General features: G+C 39.6%; 1 protein-coding gene across 2 annotated transcripts in view; it reads right to left on the bottom strand.

The window, feature by feature from the left end:
* Positions 1-15,812, bottom strand: part of TBC1D14 (TBC1 domain family member 14) — a 65,200-nt gene that overhangs the window by 22,483 nt on the left and 26,905 nt on the right. Inside the window, exons 1-5 of one of the 2 annotated variants that reach the window (XM_053975720.1) lie at positions 10,603-10,680; positions 6,486-6,604; positions 3,800-3,882; positions 1,674-1,791; positions 49-155 (exon numbers count right to left, since the gene is read on the bottom strand). In XM_053975720.1, coding sequence (XP_053831695.1) covers positions 49-155; positions 1,674-1,791; positions 3,800-3,882; positions 6,486-6,604; positions 10,603-10,605 — 430 coding nt within the window. In that variant the 5' untranslated portion in view covers positions 10,606-10,680. Of the gene's footprint in view, positions 1-48; positions 156-1,673; positions 1,792-3,799; positions 3,883-6,485; positions 6,605-10,602; positions 10,681-15,812 lie in introns of those variants that run through there. The other variant, XM_053975719.1, reaches the window with a different exon arrangement.

Genomic DNA, 15,812 nt, shown 5'->3' with positions numbered 1-15,812 from the left:
CCTTGCTATTTCGCTTTGTAAGAAACGTCGACAAGACAGCAGCCTCACCATGGGTGATGTTTAACTCGTTTCCAATTGCCAAGCTCCAGACTTTGCCTCTCACGCTCGGTGGAATGCCCTGCCACCACAGCTCTCGGACTTTACGTGAACAACACCTGTTTAAAGTAAAACAGGTTATTCTAAGAAATATTTTGTTGCCAGCTGAATTGCAAATATATCATCCTATCGCTGCTGATGGGATTCAAACCAAAATGAACATCAACGGCCCAAGAAGTAAAATACAATTTGCACATACCCATTCTTTAGTACTATTTTGCTTTGAACTGCAAAGGAAATCTTTCTTCCTTCCAATGTAACGGCTTTATATTGACAGAAGCACAGCAATCCCAATATGAATAATCTGCAGCCACACTTGATTAGCAAAAATCATAGGGAAAAAGTAAACAAATGGAAAGGAAGTCCACACCTATGCCACTGCCTATGCTAAAGACTGGACAGCTCCATGAAAGACTAAATACAGGAACAAGTTATGGAAGTCTATCCTCTGTCATCACCCTGCTGTGCAAAGACATGCAGCTTCCCACCTATCTTTGTAGGTCTGTGCCTCTGGAAAAATGCATGAAGATGTGACAATGATTAACTTTTAGCTGGGAGCTTGAAAGACATTTTAACAGAAAACAGGCTTTGAAATAGATGCAGCTGATATTCAGCAAACTGAGAGCCCAGGAGGAGGAACAAAATAGCACCTAAGCACCAATGAAAAGCAGTAAAACCACAATAATCCATTTATCTTTCAGCAGATTCCAAAAACTAAAATGTAAAACAGTGAATACATTGGGGAAATTCTGCATTTATAAACCAATAAAGGAAAAGGTGACCTAATTTTTACAGCAACCATGGCAGATGTATCTTTAAATACTGAAGACAATTTGTTTAGACTTAGCTTTTTATACTCCAGTCCTCCAGAAACACATTTTCCAACAAATTCTGTCCATCTATTTAATACATAGTCTCAGGATAACTGAATTCCATTGTTAAGCAAATTGCACTTCTGAGTGCTGTTGGTTTATAATTTATGTTGTTGTGGTGGTTGTATTTGGAGTGCTGGGGGCTGTTTTTTTTTTTTTTTATATGACTAGCAAAGACCACCAAGGTAATTTATCAACTGCCTGTGCCATGACTTTGAAGGAAATCTTCTAGCATTTAATATAAATAACTTTTCCCCTATTTCTCTTTTCCATCATTTGATTATTCCAGCATGTACACCATTCTAGAATTAAAAGAAGCTTCATAAACCATTTACATACCTCAATCTACACTGATATTACATTAACAGCTCAGTCAAGGAAAGCCCATTTCTGATAAATGGATGATGTTCAAGTACTATGCCTTATGCTTTTACATCCTCTACCACAGATCACTCCTCAGTGCTTCACAGTTTCTGAGTATCTTCAGCCTTCATTAAAGACAAGTAGTAAGACTCAGCACTGCATCACTTCCAACCACCTTGCAGAAATAAAGATGTTGCTTATTTCTTTTGTAGCTGTTCAATAATGATGTTCTAACAAAAGCTTCCAGGACCATTTAAAATTTAGGCTTCCTAACTTTGCAACTTCTCTTCAGGATATAGCCTGTAATTTTAAATTAAAACTCAATATAACATACTGTCTTACATAGTTTCCCAGTTGGGTAAGATTTCATTGTTCCAAGTTAAAACAGCATTGCCAATGCTGTCTTCCAGTTTACAGCGTTCTTCCAGTTGTTTCTTTCTCTTCTGGGCTTCTTTAAGCTCTGCAAAAAAGGAATTTCCTTTCTAAGTTAAGAAAACCAGAAACTAAATATTCAGTTAGTCATGGCTATGCAACCACATAAAGCACATTGTGTTCACCCTGAAGTACAGTGGACTGCTTGAATTCTGAAAAATTCCCAAGCACACAGCAAGCTGAGCAGTGACTGCAAATGCAAATAAAGAACTAACTGGAATGGTAAGTTTCATTTTCCACAGTTGGGACATGGATAATGTATGACTTCTTTGACTCTTCAAATCTAACCACACTATTAACTTTGAATTAACACTTCAGACAGCTAACAGCCTCACCTAGTAGAACAGGTCAGAGTATTTCCTAATAAAGTCCCACCCCTTTTATAGCAGACTCAAAACTACAGGCCAAATGAATACAAATTTTTATTTTGTTTTCATTGTTCTATTACAATTTAGGTATACTGTCAAGAAATCACAAGTGCCACATTTTTGATGCTACTTCACATATGGATAATCTAAATGTTACACATCCCAAATGGAAGCCTTTACTTCACTAACAAGAAAACATATTTCATGTCCAGTTTAGATGTATTTTGCAGTTCTAAGTTATCACTCAATATTTCTTCCTGCATTATCAATTACTGCTTTTATGACTGGAAAATTTGTTAGACAAATGCAGGCAGTCTCTACAGCAGGACATGGGTGTGCATTCACATGCCGCCTACAGTATGAGGAGGTGCTCACCTGACAAGCAGAACTCACTGAAGAACAGCAGACCCATGAACAAGGTCTTTGGAATGGACACATTTTACCTGATGGATCCACTTTAAAGCCCCACAGAAGCTGTGCCTGAGCAGAACCATAGCAACTGCCTCATAATGTTTTCAGCTTTGATACAAGCTCTTTTCAAGCCTGCTGAAATGCAGGCTTTCAATTTTTCTCTAACCAACAAGAGGGTGTTTACAGTCTTTGATCTCCTGACCTCCTGACAATGTATCGCTCTGCAAAGCTGCTCATCTGGAGTGCCTTTAGGGAAAATGGGTTTGTCTTGGTATTTATCTGGACAGAATGACATACTCCATTTCAATGAAGACAGCACAAGGACCTGGTCCATCACCTAACAGTCATCCCATTTTCCCCAGGCCACCCACCCTACATGCAAAGAAAGAACAGAGAAATTCCTTTAGATTACACATACAGTAGCAGATATATTGAACAGGAGTCACATGAAGTTAGAACCTCACTGGTGGGTATATGATGTTCAAAATCACAAGAGCATACTTCTATTAGTGTGTCAACTGCAGAATCCAAGTAAGTCCTGTGTTCATATACCCTTTTCCCTGTTTCATATGGTTCAAGTGTCTGGCCAGCTGGAAAAAAAATATTTCCAGTAGCTCCCACTGGATGCAAAACCCAAGTCTGAATTATTATTGCAGTGCTTATTTTTAATTAGAAAATCCAGATGGTAAAAAATATCAGCCAAAAGAAACCACAACCATCACCTCTACCTCCTGTCCATGGTACAGTGTTACTACGACACTTCTGTGGAAAATACCAAGAAATTATGAGCAAATCCTTGAGAAAGCTGTAAATTTTAAGTAAGTGATTATCAAATGAACATAACTGCACACATTTTCCTATGTGGAAAATTATGTGTTTATGTACTACAGTCTGAACAGGTTGCTTCCAGCATAAAACTGACAAATATCCTGCAGTTTTAAGTCCAGTCTTCACTAATTTGATCAACAATTGACTTCAATATATTACTACATTTTTAAACCCACAAATAGATGTCACTCATTTAAGAGTTACGGATTGAAAAATTATTTCCTGCTGGATTCTAGGACCATTTTCTTTTCAGCTTGGGGCTGTGCTTTTCAACAAAATGACCTTTGCTCCTCTCTCTTGGGAGTGATCCTTCTTCGAGAGGAAGCAGAGATCCCTCACATTACAGAGCAACAGACTGACACACAAGTGCATTCCAGGTTTAGAAACACCCCTATACTTTTCTCCTCTGAAGACAAGAAATTCCATCACCTCTTTTTTTTGCTTGAACCACCATTTCTTCGTACTGTTGCCTGTGTTTCTGAGCTTCTTCTGCTGGTTTTGCAGGAAGGTTCCTAAAAAAAATAATATTTACAGTTGGCATGACTGTCTAAATAAAATTCTAGACACTTCTAAATGCAAAGCACACTCTGCTTCCTGTCAAAATATCCAGTCAAAGAGCAGAACAACAGATCCTTGGAAAGAATCATTTTTTTGCCAGAGTCAGCAGAAGGGAAGAACACCAACCAGCTATGACTACGTTTATACACAAAATATGCTGAGTAATTTCCTTACATTTGGTAATTTCAGCATTTTTATTATTAAACCAACTGAATCCACAGAGTGATCTTCATAAAGAGAATATACTGGTATATACAAAGCTGGCCGTTTTGGATTTGAACTGGTAAGATATAGGACTGTACTCTTTTTACTGTTCACCTTGTTTAAGAGTTACATCCACAACTTTCTTTACCCACACATAATGACTCCCTAACCCAGCCTTTTCCCCTCTGCTCTCTGAAACCCCATTTCTATTTTAAAGACTTAACTCCTTTCCCTCTCTTCTAGAGCAACAAGTGGCACTGAAGTCCTCCTCAATATTCTCCATTTATTAATAATAACAAAGCATTCTGATTTATGATTAAGGCTCTGCTATACAAATGCATGTGTTCATATGTTGGAACACATGATCTTTCAGCTAATCATATTTGTAATTAACATAACCATACGTATCTCTTACAACTTCAGGATCAGCAAAAGTTCAAAACAGGAAATGACTAACTATTTTGTTCTTCTGTATTGTAGAACACTGTATTTTATTCCCAGAACGGTTTATATCTTTGGTTAATAGAAAAGCTATGCAAAAATTCACTTTCATGTTCCTGTAAGGTGTCACACATCAGGCAGCTGACAGCCCCCAACACCATTAACAGTTAGCATGCATTACTATTCATGTAAACACAGTGCCTGTAATGTACACATAAGCATGTGATACAGGCCCATGAGTATTTTCCCAAATCAAAATCCTTAGTAGAAAAACAAAAGTAAATTTTCATTTTGGTGAAATGTTGGTTTGTTAACCAGAGAGACCAATCTAGTCTTTTTCCAGCTTCACTTCGGTAAATTGATCTGCATCTTTTTCTTTAAATCCAAATCTTTATAAATTATTTAAATTAGGGGAAGTTTGGAAAGGAAAACCAGATGAAAGAAGTCAAGTATTGCTAACTTAAATTCTACCACACAAATTATTGGCTCTATGTCTTAACATTGCCAACATACACGTGAGATAGTGTTTAGTATCTATTAAAATTCAACTAATGCTTTTTCCAGTTGAAGCTAGAGGCACTATGGAATATTTATTGATTTTTTACTGTGAAGTTTTACCTAAGCCCTACAAATGAGTGTGAAATCAACAACGGGTATTTTGAAAAAAAATAATCTCTTTTCTGCCTAAAGTCTTAAAAAGGAAACTACTCAAAGACTAATAAGTAATCAAAAAAAAAATAGTATACAAAGTGTAGGTAAACAATTAAAAAAAAATTCCTTAGTAAGAGTCAGATGACAGCATTGCTGTCCAGAGCAGTTTTCCCATTAGACGAAAGAAGTGATGCTTCAACTGTCTTCAATTTTAAAAATACCTTTCTGCTACAAGTTCCTCACTCTAACAGTAGGAAAGAACGCAAAATGTGAACATTCTTCTGCAATGTAACACTAACTCCATCTGTCTGAACACTGTACTACTCAGATTATCCCACAAAAAAGAGATTTTTAACAGACAGGTTTTAAATACATAGATAAGCTAGTACACTTTGTTTCCAGTTGTATGTAATAAAGCCTGCTATAACAAATAATCCCTCTTTACATTTTTCTACATCTCCCAATGTCTTGCCACATGGTCCATCAGCCAAGTCAGAAAGTTCCTTAAGTAACCCTACAATTAGACTACTTTGATATGAGCATTTTTCACACAGGTTTGTTGACAAAAACACAGATCTATGTTATGCCAGTTCTTCACACCAATGCACAGCTATACTAAAAATGCAGATGTCATGCCCATAAAGCCAGCTCATTCATAATCAGAAACTGACTAAGCATGACTGAAATTGTGTAATTCAAGAGAAAAACATGGTAAAGCAGCTGCCAGTAAATTGCTTTGGAGTCAGTTTGCATATGCAAAAATCTCCTTGCAGTAAAAGGTATGAAACAACTCATCAAGTGCTTGACAACCCTTAAAATGTGATGCTGAACTCACTGCAGAGCAATCACTATACTATTTCATTATTTATGGAGGTGTGGTCTTTCTCTGTGTAAACAGGACACTCTATTCTTGCTTCTCAATTTCTTTAGCATATACCAACTTTGTTTTTATGCTTAGGTTATCTCATGTAAAATAAAAATCCCTTAATCATGATTAGGAGGTAGAATTACTCAAAATGAAAGCTCTGCTATCCTAATGAACTCCCTTCACAAAAAGCCATTGCTTTTGTTATAAAATAAAGTTCCTTCTGTTTGAATAATTTTTATCATAATCACCCCAATTTCATATTCACAAGTCTGAAAAAAAATATCTACTTTAGATTTTGAATTATCTGTTGAAGTTAGAGTAAGCAAATACACTGAGTTAGAAAATACTTGTTAGGTTTTAAAGAGACTTCACTGTGGCACTTCCAAAACTTACGCTGGTCGGTCCTCTAAAATAAGTGCTGTAGTGGAGAGTGGTTCAAAATCAAGATTCTTCCTCACACTTTGTTTAGGAGACAGTGGTCTCTGAGCTCGTCCAGTTTTTTCTTCATATTCCTAGAGAAGAAAAAGACAAGGAAACGTACAAGAGTGGAGAGCACTGAGATGATGCACTTCAGAATTTAAAAAGGAATCTACAAAATTTTTCAAGACAATGCTTTCACATCTCAGCCCTACTGCAGTCCCTTTGAAGCTTTTCAACTAGAGCATCCTCAACACCAAAAACACTGACAAAATTTATGTTCAGGAGTGAATCTTGATGGTTTTTTTTCCATTCTTTCTTTTTGTAAAACATCCTAAGTGCCTCTGGCTGACAGCCTGCTTTTACAAAGTGTTACTAAGAAGGAGTTTACAAACAGCAGACACTATCTGAGGTACAAAAATAGGACTGATTAAAAATTTTTTTATTTACATGGTTTTGAAACGGAAGTTAAAAATTACCACAAACTCCATGTCTTAAAATCTAATTGTAAGATTTTTCCTATGCAAGCTGTTTTCATATGCAACAGCTCAACAATGGGAAGAGAAGAAAAGGTTAAAATAAGTGTTAGACAGAAAGTCCACACTTGGTACAACGCCTTGGACAATCCTAAATCACAATAGAGCATAACATGTTAACCTGTGTCTGTAAGCAGACACTGACACACTGGAGCAAGACTAACAAAGAGAGATCGAGATGTCAGGATGTGGAGCAAGTGCCATATAAAGAGAGGCCAAGCGAACCAGGCTTGCTCAGCCTCCAGAGGAAAAGGCTTTGTAGGGAGAGGAGGTGAGCACTGGGACAAGTTGCCTGAGATGTGACAGAACTCCCAACCTTGAATGCATTCAAAGCTCCAGTGGATGAGCCCTGAGAACCTGGTTTAATCAGACTCTGTCCTGAGAGGAGAGTTCGCCCCTCAAGAGGTCCTTCCACCCTTAATTACTACATCACCCTGACCTAAAGGAAAGGACTTGGCATTCAGGTACCATTCTATTTTTACTTTTCCTACAAACACTAGTTTAAAAGAATGCATACTAAAACCATGACTCAATGGAATAAAACAACCTTTAAGCAATATGCAAAGTATCAGTGATACACAAACAACATGGTCAAACAGTCCTAAGGAAAAATCACATCCACATTATATGTAGTTACTTCTACATTCAACTTTACAATGATTCTTGCCACTTCCAAAACTCAAAGACTTTAATGCACAGCTTTTTTATACCATTTCTATTAAAATAAAATTTAGAAAAACACAAATGTACACTATCAATGAGCACTTCGAAGGGTGCTCCAGCCATAGACCTTTTCCTGCTAGCAAAAGCGTTCCTCAGATGGTACTGCTTCTTTCTCTCAACCTAACCTCTCATCAAAACTTCCTTGGGCAATAAATAGGACATTTCCAACACAATGAGGTTCATTCAGCAACTAAATCGGGATCCATCCCTTCCAGAACGGCTGTCTCCAATCACACCTTAAAAAGGGGATGAATGAAAACAAGACATGATGCAATGAATGTGGACCAACACAGCCCTGGTCTTCTATTCTGTGTTGTACAGTTCAATCCTAGTTCAAACTACTTCCGTGGGACTCTGGGGAGTCCTGAGGTCTGTGCAGCCCTCAGGACACAGAAAATCCCTGTTTTTCCTTGTCTATTAACTGGGCATTGCCTCAACAATCAATCCTATGATGACTACGTTGCTGTAATGGGAAACATGGTCATGAATTTGGAATGTCTGGCTCATTAATACCAGCTAATACTGCTATGCATGACATCATGTTTTCCTTGAAAACAAGGAAAAGAACTAAGGAAAATGCATTTAAACTATGGACTATTACTTAGCTTTGTCAAGTAAAGGGACAGTGCTCATGCTGACAAAGCCATTCACTAAAAAGACCTCCAGAAAGAAAATAAGCAAGATAATACTATAAAAAAGGTATTGAGATAGAAAGCATATTCAGAAAGCACAGGCTTACACTGATCACTTGCACCAGCAAACAACTGAGAGTGACCAGTATGTAAGTGCACCATCATAATGGGCTTCAGCTGCAGCAGCTGCAGAGTAAATCTGCTGTACTGATAGGAATGAAGTAAATGGCTTTTCTTTCTCCCAGTTTCTATTAAGAGACTGATTTTTGGAGTCCTTTTTCACAAATTAACACAGTCAAATATTAACCTCTCTGACTCCCTAAAGAATCTTAGAATTTTATATTAAAACATATGCAAACAAACAAACAAATTCCAAAAAAGCTGCTTAATTTTGACTTATGAAAATTATATTCAGGGTCTTCTTTCACTGAAAGCCAACTGGAGTGCAAAAGTGCTTTTGGAAAGTGAGAAAATAATGTCCACACTGGGCTGCAATGGGAATTTATTCTGAACACCCAAATTGATTTGGAAATCCCTTTCAGCTAAGCACAAAGTTCTCCAGATCAGCACTACGCATCTCCTTACAAGAATTTCTTGATTAAGAAAATGTTCTATTTCTAAATATGGATGGCTAGTTACAGTATCAGCACATCAGTGCAACTACGCAAACCTCTCAGAAGAGCCAAAGCCCACCCTGCATTTCAGCAAGTTTTCACTGGAGCTCTACTCAGCACTACCCTACAGTAAAAAAGCCAGACCAGCACAAAAATGGGAGTGGCACACTTGATCAGATTACAAGTATGATTCCTTTGTACCAATTTCATCCTTTTCAGTGGTAGCCAAAAAAGAATAAAAATGTCCTCTTGTGATATTATCTACAAGACTGGTTTTTATTAAGGGAAAATTTAAAAAAATCAACCAAACAAAACTGCCCATCCCAGTTCCCCCCCTCAAAAAACCCACAAAAACCAAACACCCCAAAATTCACAGAAAACAAAAGCTCATGAAAATTATCTTTTACTCCAATGAGAATGCAATTTCAGAGCACAATGTATGATACAGCAATGAAGCACACTGAAGCCTCCACAAACTCATATTAAGAGTATCTGCTGACTGAGCAAGCATTTGCACATACAGGCATATTGCAATAGGCCGAGCTACACAATAGCTCATTTTAAGCTTTTTATTTTAAACCAGACTCAAATCTCTCACAGGTACAAATAATTCAGGATCTGTTTAAGTGCTATGCAGCAATTACGGGTTACTAACCTGATACGGCTGCAAGTTAATTTTAGGATCAACTTAGGATGAGCTGACTGTTTATGATTTAAAATACAGCCTTATCACTGGGATCATTTAGGCTTTCTTCCAGGTTTCACCTTTAGCTGTTCGCAAGAGCTGAATTAGGGTTTGAAGATGTTCTATTAAGAGCGTGCTGTAGATTAAAGCAATCCCAAACCAAACCAAACAAAGAAAACCCACAGAAACACGCCTCCCGAAACCAAGTTTATTTCTGGGTGGAACCTGCCAGCTTTGCAGTTAAGATGCAAGAAGCTCTGACTGTGGTGATCCGCTGCGATTCTTCAAAAAAGACAAGCCAACCTACAAAGGGATCCTCAACGATCTCTACCGAGAGACGCAAATAACCCTCTAGAACACGGGGCAAGCGCTGAAAGACCAACTGCTCTGCCCGGGAGAGCGCTGTGGGACTTCCCACACGCCCCAAGCTTCCCCAATCACCAGCAGCACGGCAGAACTGAACGTACAATAACACAAGCTGCTCTATCAAGGTCATCTTGTTTTGGCCCTGCGTGTTTAAAGGCAGCCACTTTCCGCCGGAGCCGAATATGAAATATTCATGCTGGGTGCCGGAGCGGCGGACGCCAGGCTGCGGGACTCTGGCTCCACGGGCGGCAGCAGGGCAGGGCAGGAGGGATGGCCGGCACAGCCGGGATTACAGCCTGCAGCCCCCATGCTCAGACACCCTGAACACCCGGCAGAGCTGCGCTGCCGCCTTCCATCCCGGCGGAGCCCCGCCTCGCACAAAGAGAATCCCCTTCCCGGTTAGCTGGTTCTCCCCCGGACTCGGTGAGGCGGCTGAGAAGCAGACGAGGCCGGGTTCACCCACAAGCGTTCGAGTCCGCACCCGCCCATCCAGCCTGCCCCGACCCCCGCGCCCCGCAGCTGCCTCGCTCCGCTCACCATGAACGCTGCGGTCCCTCACGGGCGGCGGCGCCGGAGCCCCATTGCCCGCCCCGCACCGCGGGCCTGGCTCCCGCCGCCCCGGCCCGCACGGCCTCGCGGGCCGCCCGCCCCGCCCGGGCCGCCTCCCGCGGGTGGGTCCGGCCCGGCCGCCCCGCCCCGCCAGCCGCGCTAATCACCCGCGGAGCCGCCGCACACCATCGCTTCTCTCCGCCTCGCCCAGCGCTGCCTGGGCACGCACGGCACCGCCAGGCACACGCTTTCCGCCTCCCGGGCCGCCCCGGCGGCCCTGCCCTGCCCGATGCAGATCCAGGTCCATGATGGACAGCCCAAGCCTCGCACAAGCTCGTCTGCATTAGCCGCAGTCTTTGTCAGCTCAGCATTACGAGTCCTGGTTTAGGACGCAGCTGCATTCCTCAAACACTGGCATCTCTCTCCACTGGTTTCCCACACTGCCGCTTCCCCTCCCCGCGTCCCTGATTTTTGCTTTTGTTTGCGTTTGCTTGTACGGAGTCGCGCTGCTGTGCCTTGCTGAGACAGCTTCGGTACCTGTCCGAAGTGCAAGAGCAGCTAAAACTAACCAACCCCTACATCAGTGCCGAAGGAACAGCAGCAGCGTTGTGCTGCAATACTTCCTACAGCACAAACATCTTTTCAGTACCACTCACACTTTGTCCACCTCTCAGAGCTGTAAGATATAGATATATAAATCTCTTCTACAGTTCAGACAATTTACACATTACCTCTTGCTAAATATTTTGCTGCAATCGAGATAGAATATCAACCTTGATTTTTCTTTGTCCAAATGCTCTGTTATTTATCTCAGTAGAGACATCCAAGTTGCTGTGGCTTCATCTTTGGTAGACTTGCATTTTAACATATTATCTATTGACCTGCAAGTGTTGCCATTTTCTCAGCTCTGTACTAAGGATTTCATATTCTTAAGTATCACTGACTGTGGTTTGCAGCTGACAGGGTGAATTGCTCATGATCTTTATCGAAGTCTGACCCTCAATCCCAAAATTATCAGCAAGGACTGATCTGAAAACAAGCAGTCACTTAAGTATTCTGCTTTCAAAGAGTGGCTTTGCAGAAGTTAAATTATTTCCTCAGAATTGCTAGGTGTTTTATCAGCTATTGTTTTCAACCTGTGACTTCATATCTATTTCACAGATGCAGCGATACGATTCCAAGTACAGAACAGCTCACTGTTTAGCAGTTTCTCGGCTCCATTCCCACCAATGCCAATTAGTTACAGACACCTGCCATCCAAACATCTCATGTCAGAGCACAAGTCAACACAGCTCATGCAAAACACTACAGGCTCCAGTGCTAATGTTTTCTCTCATGAACTATCTGAAACAAAATTATCACACATATCAAAAAACCATTCATGTAAAGTTATAGCTATTAACACAGGCAAAAAGCAGCTCCTGAGGAAGAGCACCCTTGGGTGGGCAGTGGTATTCCTGCAGTAGATATCTGTGCTTTCACATTGAAAATAGAATTGTATTGCAGCTCTTCTGCAAAGCCAGTGCTTTGAGAGAGGGGGATGCCTGGCGACACAGGGTAAAAAGTGAAGTACTCTGTAACTCAAACCACAGCTGGCCGCATGTTACATTTGGTAGCAGTCACTATTTTTAGGTTGCTGCATTCACAACAGTACCTGAGACTACTTAAACAGGTTATGCACAAGATTTAATTACATTTTATTTTTTCCACTGGCCTCACCCAGCATATGAAATAAGAACTGGACTAGAATTGCACAAGTAAAAAGAAAACTATTTTTTCCTGTTTTTAAGTCTTACCACTACCTCAACAGTGCTTCAATGTTCCCTTCCACTGTTTCATGACTGTCTAATGCATGTCTATCTGAAATCTTTTACCTTTTCTAAATGAAATAGTTTGCCAGACAAATTTCAGCTGGTGCACACCCAGCACTTCACTGCCCCCCACCCCTTTCAGGCCCCTCACACCATTTCCGTGCCACCATTATACAGCCATGTGACTTTCAATATGCTGGACTGGGGAAATGACACCACCAAAACCACACCTTCTGTTCTGTTCCATTATTTTTGTTACTTTGCAATGCCTGCTGTGGGGCAATGTAAACGTGAAAGAAAAGGAAAGGAAAGGAAAGAATATGCAGCAGGACTACGAGATCATGAAATTTGTGGTGATCTTTGGGCTGGGAAACTCAGATCTGATTGTTCACATGGCACCAGGCCATAAAGTAAAAATAATAAGGACCCTTATATATACAATAATCGAAGAGAATTTAAGGAGATTGAAACCTCAGGTAAAGATCGGATTATGAGACTATCCTTCAAAACTTAATGAAGAATACATACTTCTGAGTTCAGATATTACACTGTCAAACAATTTCTTAGGGAGCTTTTTATATAACTTTAAAACCAGTACAGAACTATTCTGAAATGCAATTAATTTATTAGTTACTGATCTAACAACCTGAGAAATCAGAATTACATGGTCAATTTGTACACTTTAGTGATCTGCCATGCTCTACAAATAATCAATGGTTCAAAAACCATCAGCCCTTCTTGCTTTACAGCTCTCTGTATGTGTATACATATATGTTTAACCCTCCTACATTAAAGAAAGTATATGAGCAGAAGATAGCAATGATATGACAACACTTGATGGTAGTAACATATGTATGAAGTTTTATCTTCCACCAGGTCATCTTTCTCATCTTTAGTACCACAGTATTCTCCTGTTCCATACTTTACAAATTAGGAATGCCTAAGCAATGTAAAAGATAAGATGGCCAGGAAAACCTTACACTATTAGTAGGCATAATTTCAAGTGCTCTGAAATTTTCCTCTTTTCTTCTGGGAAGCAGCTACTTTTCCTTTCAGATTACAGGGGATACACAACCTGGGCTGGCAACTGATGTGATCCCACACAATCACACTAAAGTTAAATGAATAAAATAATCCATACATCTTACAGAAAGTTACAAGTAAAGCAATAGAGTGAGAAGCAACATACTCTGTTTTGCAGTCCTGTGCTCCAGCCACTGGACTATTTTAAAATTTTTCCATATACATATTTTTATAACATATTTTGAACAAGATTTGGATTAAGGAACATTTAAAACCTAAGCACAAGGCCAGGTAAGTTCTTCCAAGAAAGAATACCAGCTTGCTGTTCTGAAGTCTGTTGCCTCTAATCATTCAACGTGCTATGTATCAGATGGTTCTCACCCCTCAGGGCTCACATTTCATTTGCGCTATATGTAAATAATTTAAGTGGGTTTTGGTTATATAGAGTGACATGCTTTATTAAAAAAAAAAAAAAGGAAGGAAAATATTTGAAGTACTCAAAGACAAAGCATACCATGAACCATGTTGCTTAAGAACAGCTTTTTACTGTCAAAAGCTTCAATCAGATTGCGCAGTGTAATGTTACGAGTGACTCCAATATGAGTCACAGTAGCAACAAAAAAACAACACCCTCCTGCTTAGAACACTGCAAAGGACACAATTTAATCTGCACATACAAACGTGTGCACACTTTCCCTAGGTACTGACACTATCTGGTACACTACAGTGTTAATCAAATGGAAACATCTGCAAGAAAGGCCTCCAACAGGACAAGCATCTGGGAAATGTCTGAGCAAGAAAATACAAGCTAAATGGTTGTTTTATTTTGCTGCTGGTTTCTTGTGAGCATCTGCCAAATTAAAACACTATAAACACCTGCATTCAGCATAAACATTACTTCCAGGGACTGGAATTCCACTGGATATGAAAACATAACTTCATCTGTATGCCTACTCACTGATCTCTCCACCTTAATTATCTGTGTAGTCTCAGCATCATATCCTTCTCCAAATAACCTCTCAGCTTTTTCTTCTGACATTTCACATTAGTGCTGATGTTACAGAAGAAAACCTACCTTTCCTATCTAGTCTCCACACTTCTTATTGTGGCTGAAGATCATGTCAGAACTGTCTCCCTCATTCTAAGAGACACTAAAATAAAGGAGTCTCCAAGCCACATTAACCTGATGCTAACACCACTCTGAAATGGCCAAAAATCCAAGTTAACCCCAGGATATAGAGAAAAAGAGCCATAAGAATATCACATTTCATCTTGCAAGTTCTAAAATCAGTTGCAAGTACCAATGCTTGTAATCTTCAACACAGTGCAAAAGTCACCCAGGAATGCCACCTACTTTGCAATTCACAACTTGTATTTTATGCTGTTCAGAGACCCTCCACAGCACACAGTCACTGTTTTGTTTGCAAACAGTTGTCTTCATAGGTAAGTATGTGCACACTTGTTTCTAGCTCCATGAGTCCAGCATGTACACCATACTAGTGTAGGGAAAGGCACTTCACTTGATACTTTTAACCATATTCTCCTTCTCCCCATTTTCAAATCTCTCTGCTAATTTCCCTTCTGCTTCCTCATCAAGACTCAGATATCTTTAAGGGTCTCAGACATTTTCAAGTTTGACGCTTGTGTACCCTTGGAAATTACAGAAAAATAAGGAAAGAGGTCTACTTCATTAAAACCTCTGAGTGGTTTTTTCCACCCATGTTTGCTTCTCTGATCCCTGAAATTACCTTTGAAGCCATTACTGGTGCCAATTTCTCATATGCCTTATAAAAGTTTCTTTTGTACTCCTACTAATAAGTGTGCACCATATTTTCTCTCATCACTTGGCCAGAACCTTGTGCATTCTTTGTTTAATTTTACAAAAAAAAACCTGTATCAAAATGTAAATATTCTTGAATACAATAATCTTCACTACTTAAAGTTCAGTCTTGACAAGAAGAAATTGTAGTTTTTTAAAGCTACACACAAATATAATATTTGAAGGAGGGAAACATACCTTCATAGTGTGGCTTAAAGTGATGATTATTTTCAAGTTTTAATATTCATAAAGCTCTTTCCACTGAATTTTTTTCAGTGTCAAGCGACATTTCTCAATAGAGCACAAGAAAATTATGTGAAAATACTAACAGGCATGAAAAAATTGTAATAAAATCAAGATAAAAAATAGGACCAAGAATCCTCAGAGGAAGAAGGAGAATGAGGACATAAAATTGGCTAGTCTTCCTTCAGAAAGACACTTCAGGAAAAAGCACCAGTCTGGCTTTTCAAAATCCTTACAACCATATCTTCAGGTAACACACAGTACCTCCACTGATTTTGCAGAGCTAAAGAACATCAGTTTTG

This window comes from Vidua macroura, chromosome 4, assembly GCF_024509145.1.
Source record: "Vidua macroura isolate BioBank_ID:100142 chromosome 4, ASM2450914v1, whole genome shotgun sequence".
Lineage (NCBI taxonomy): Eukaryota > Metazoa > Chordata > Aves > Passeriformes > Viduidae > Vidua > Vidua macroura.
Note: the sequence above shows the minus strand (reverse complement) of the source record. Positions and strands in the feature narration are given on the sequence as shown.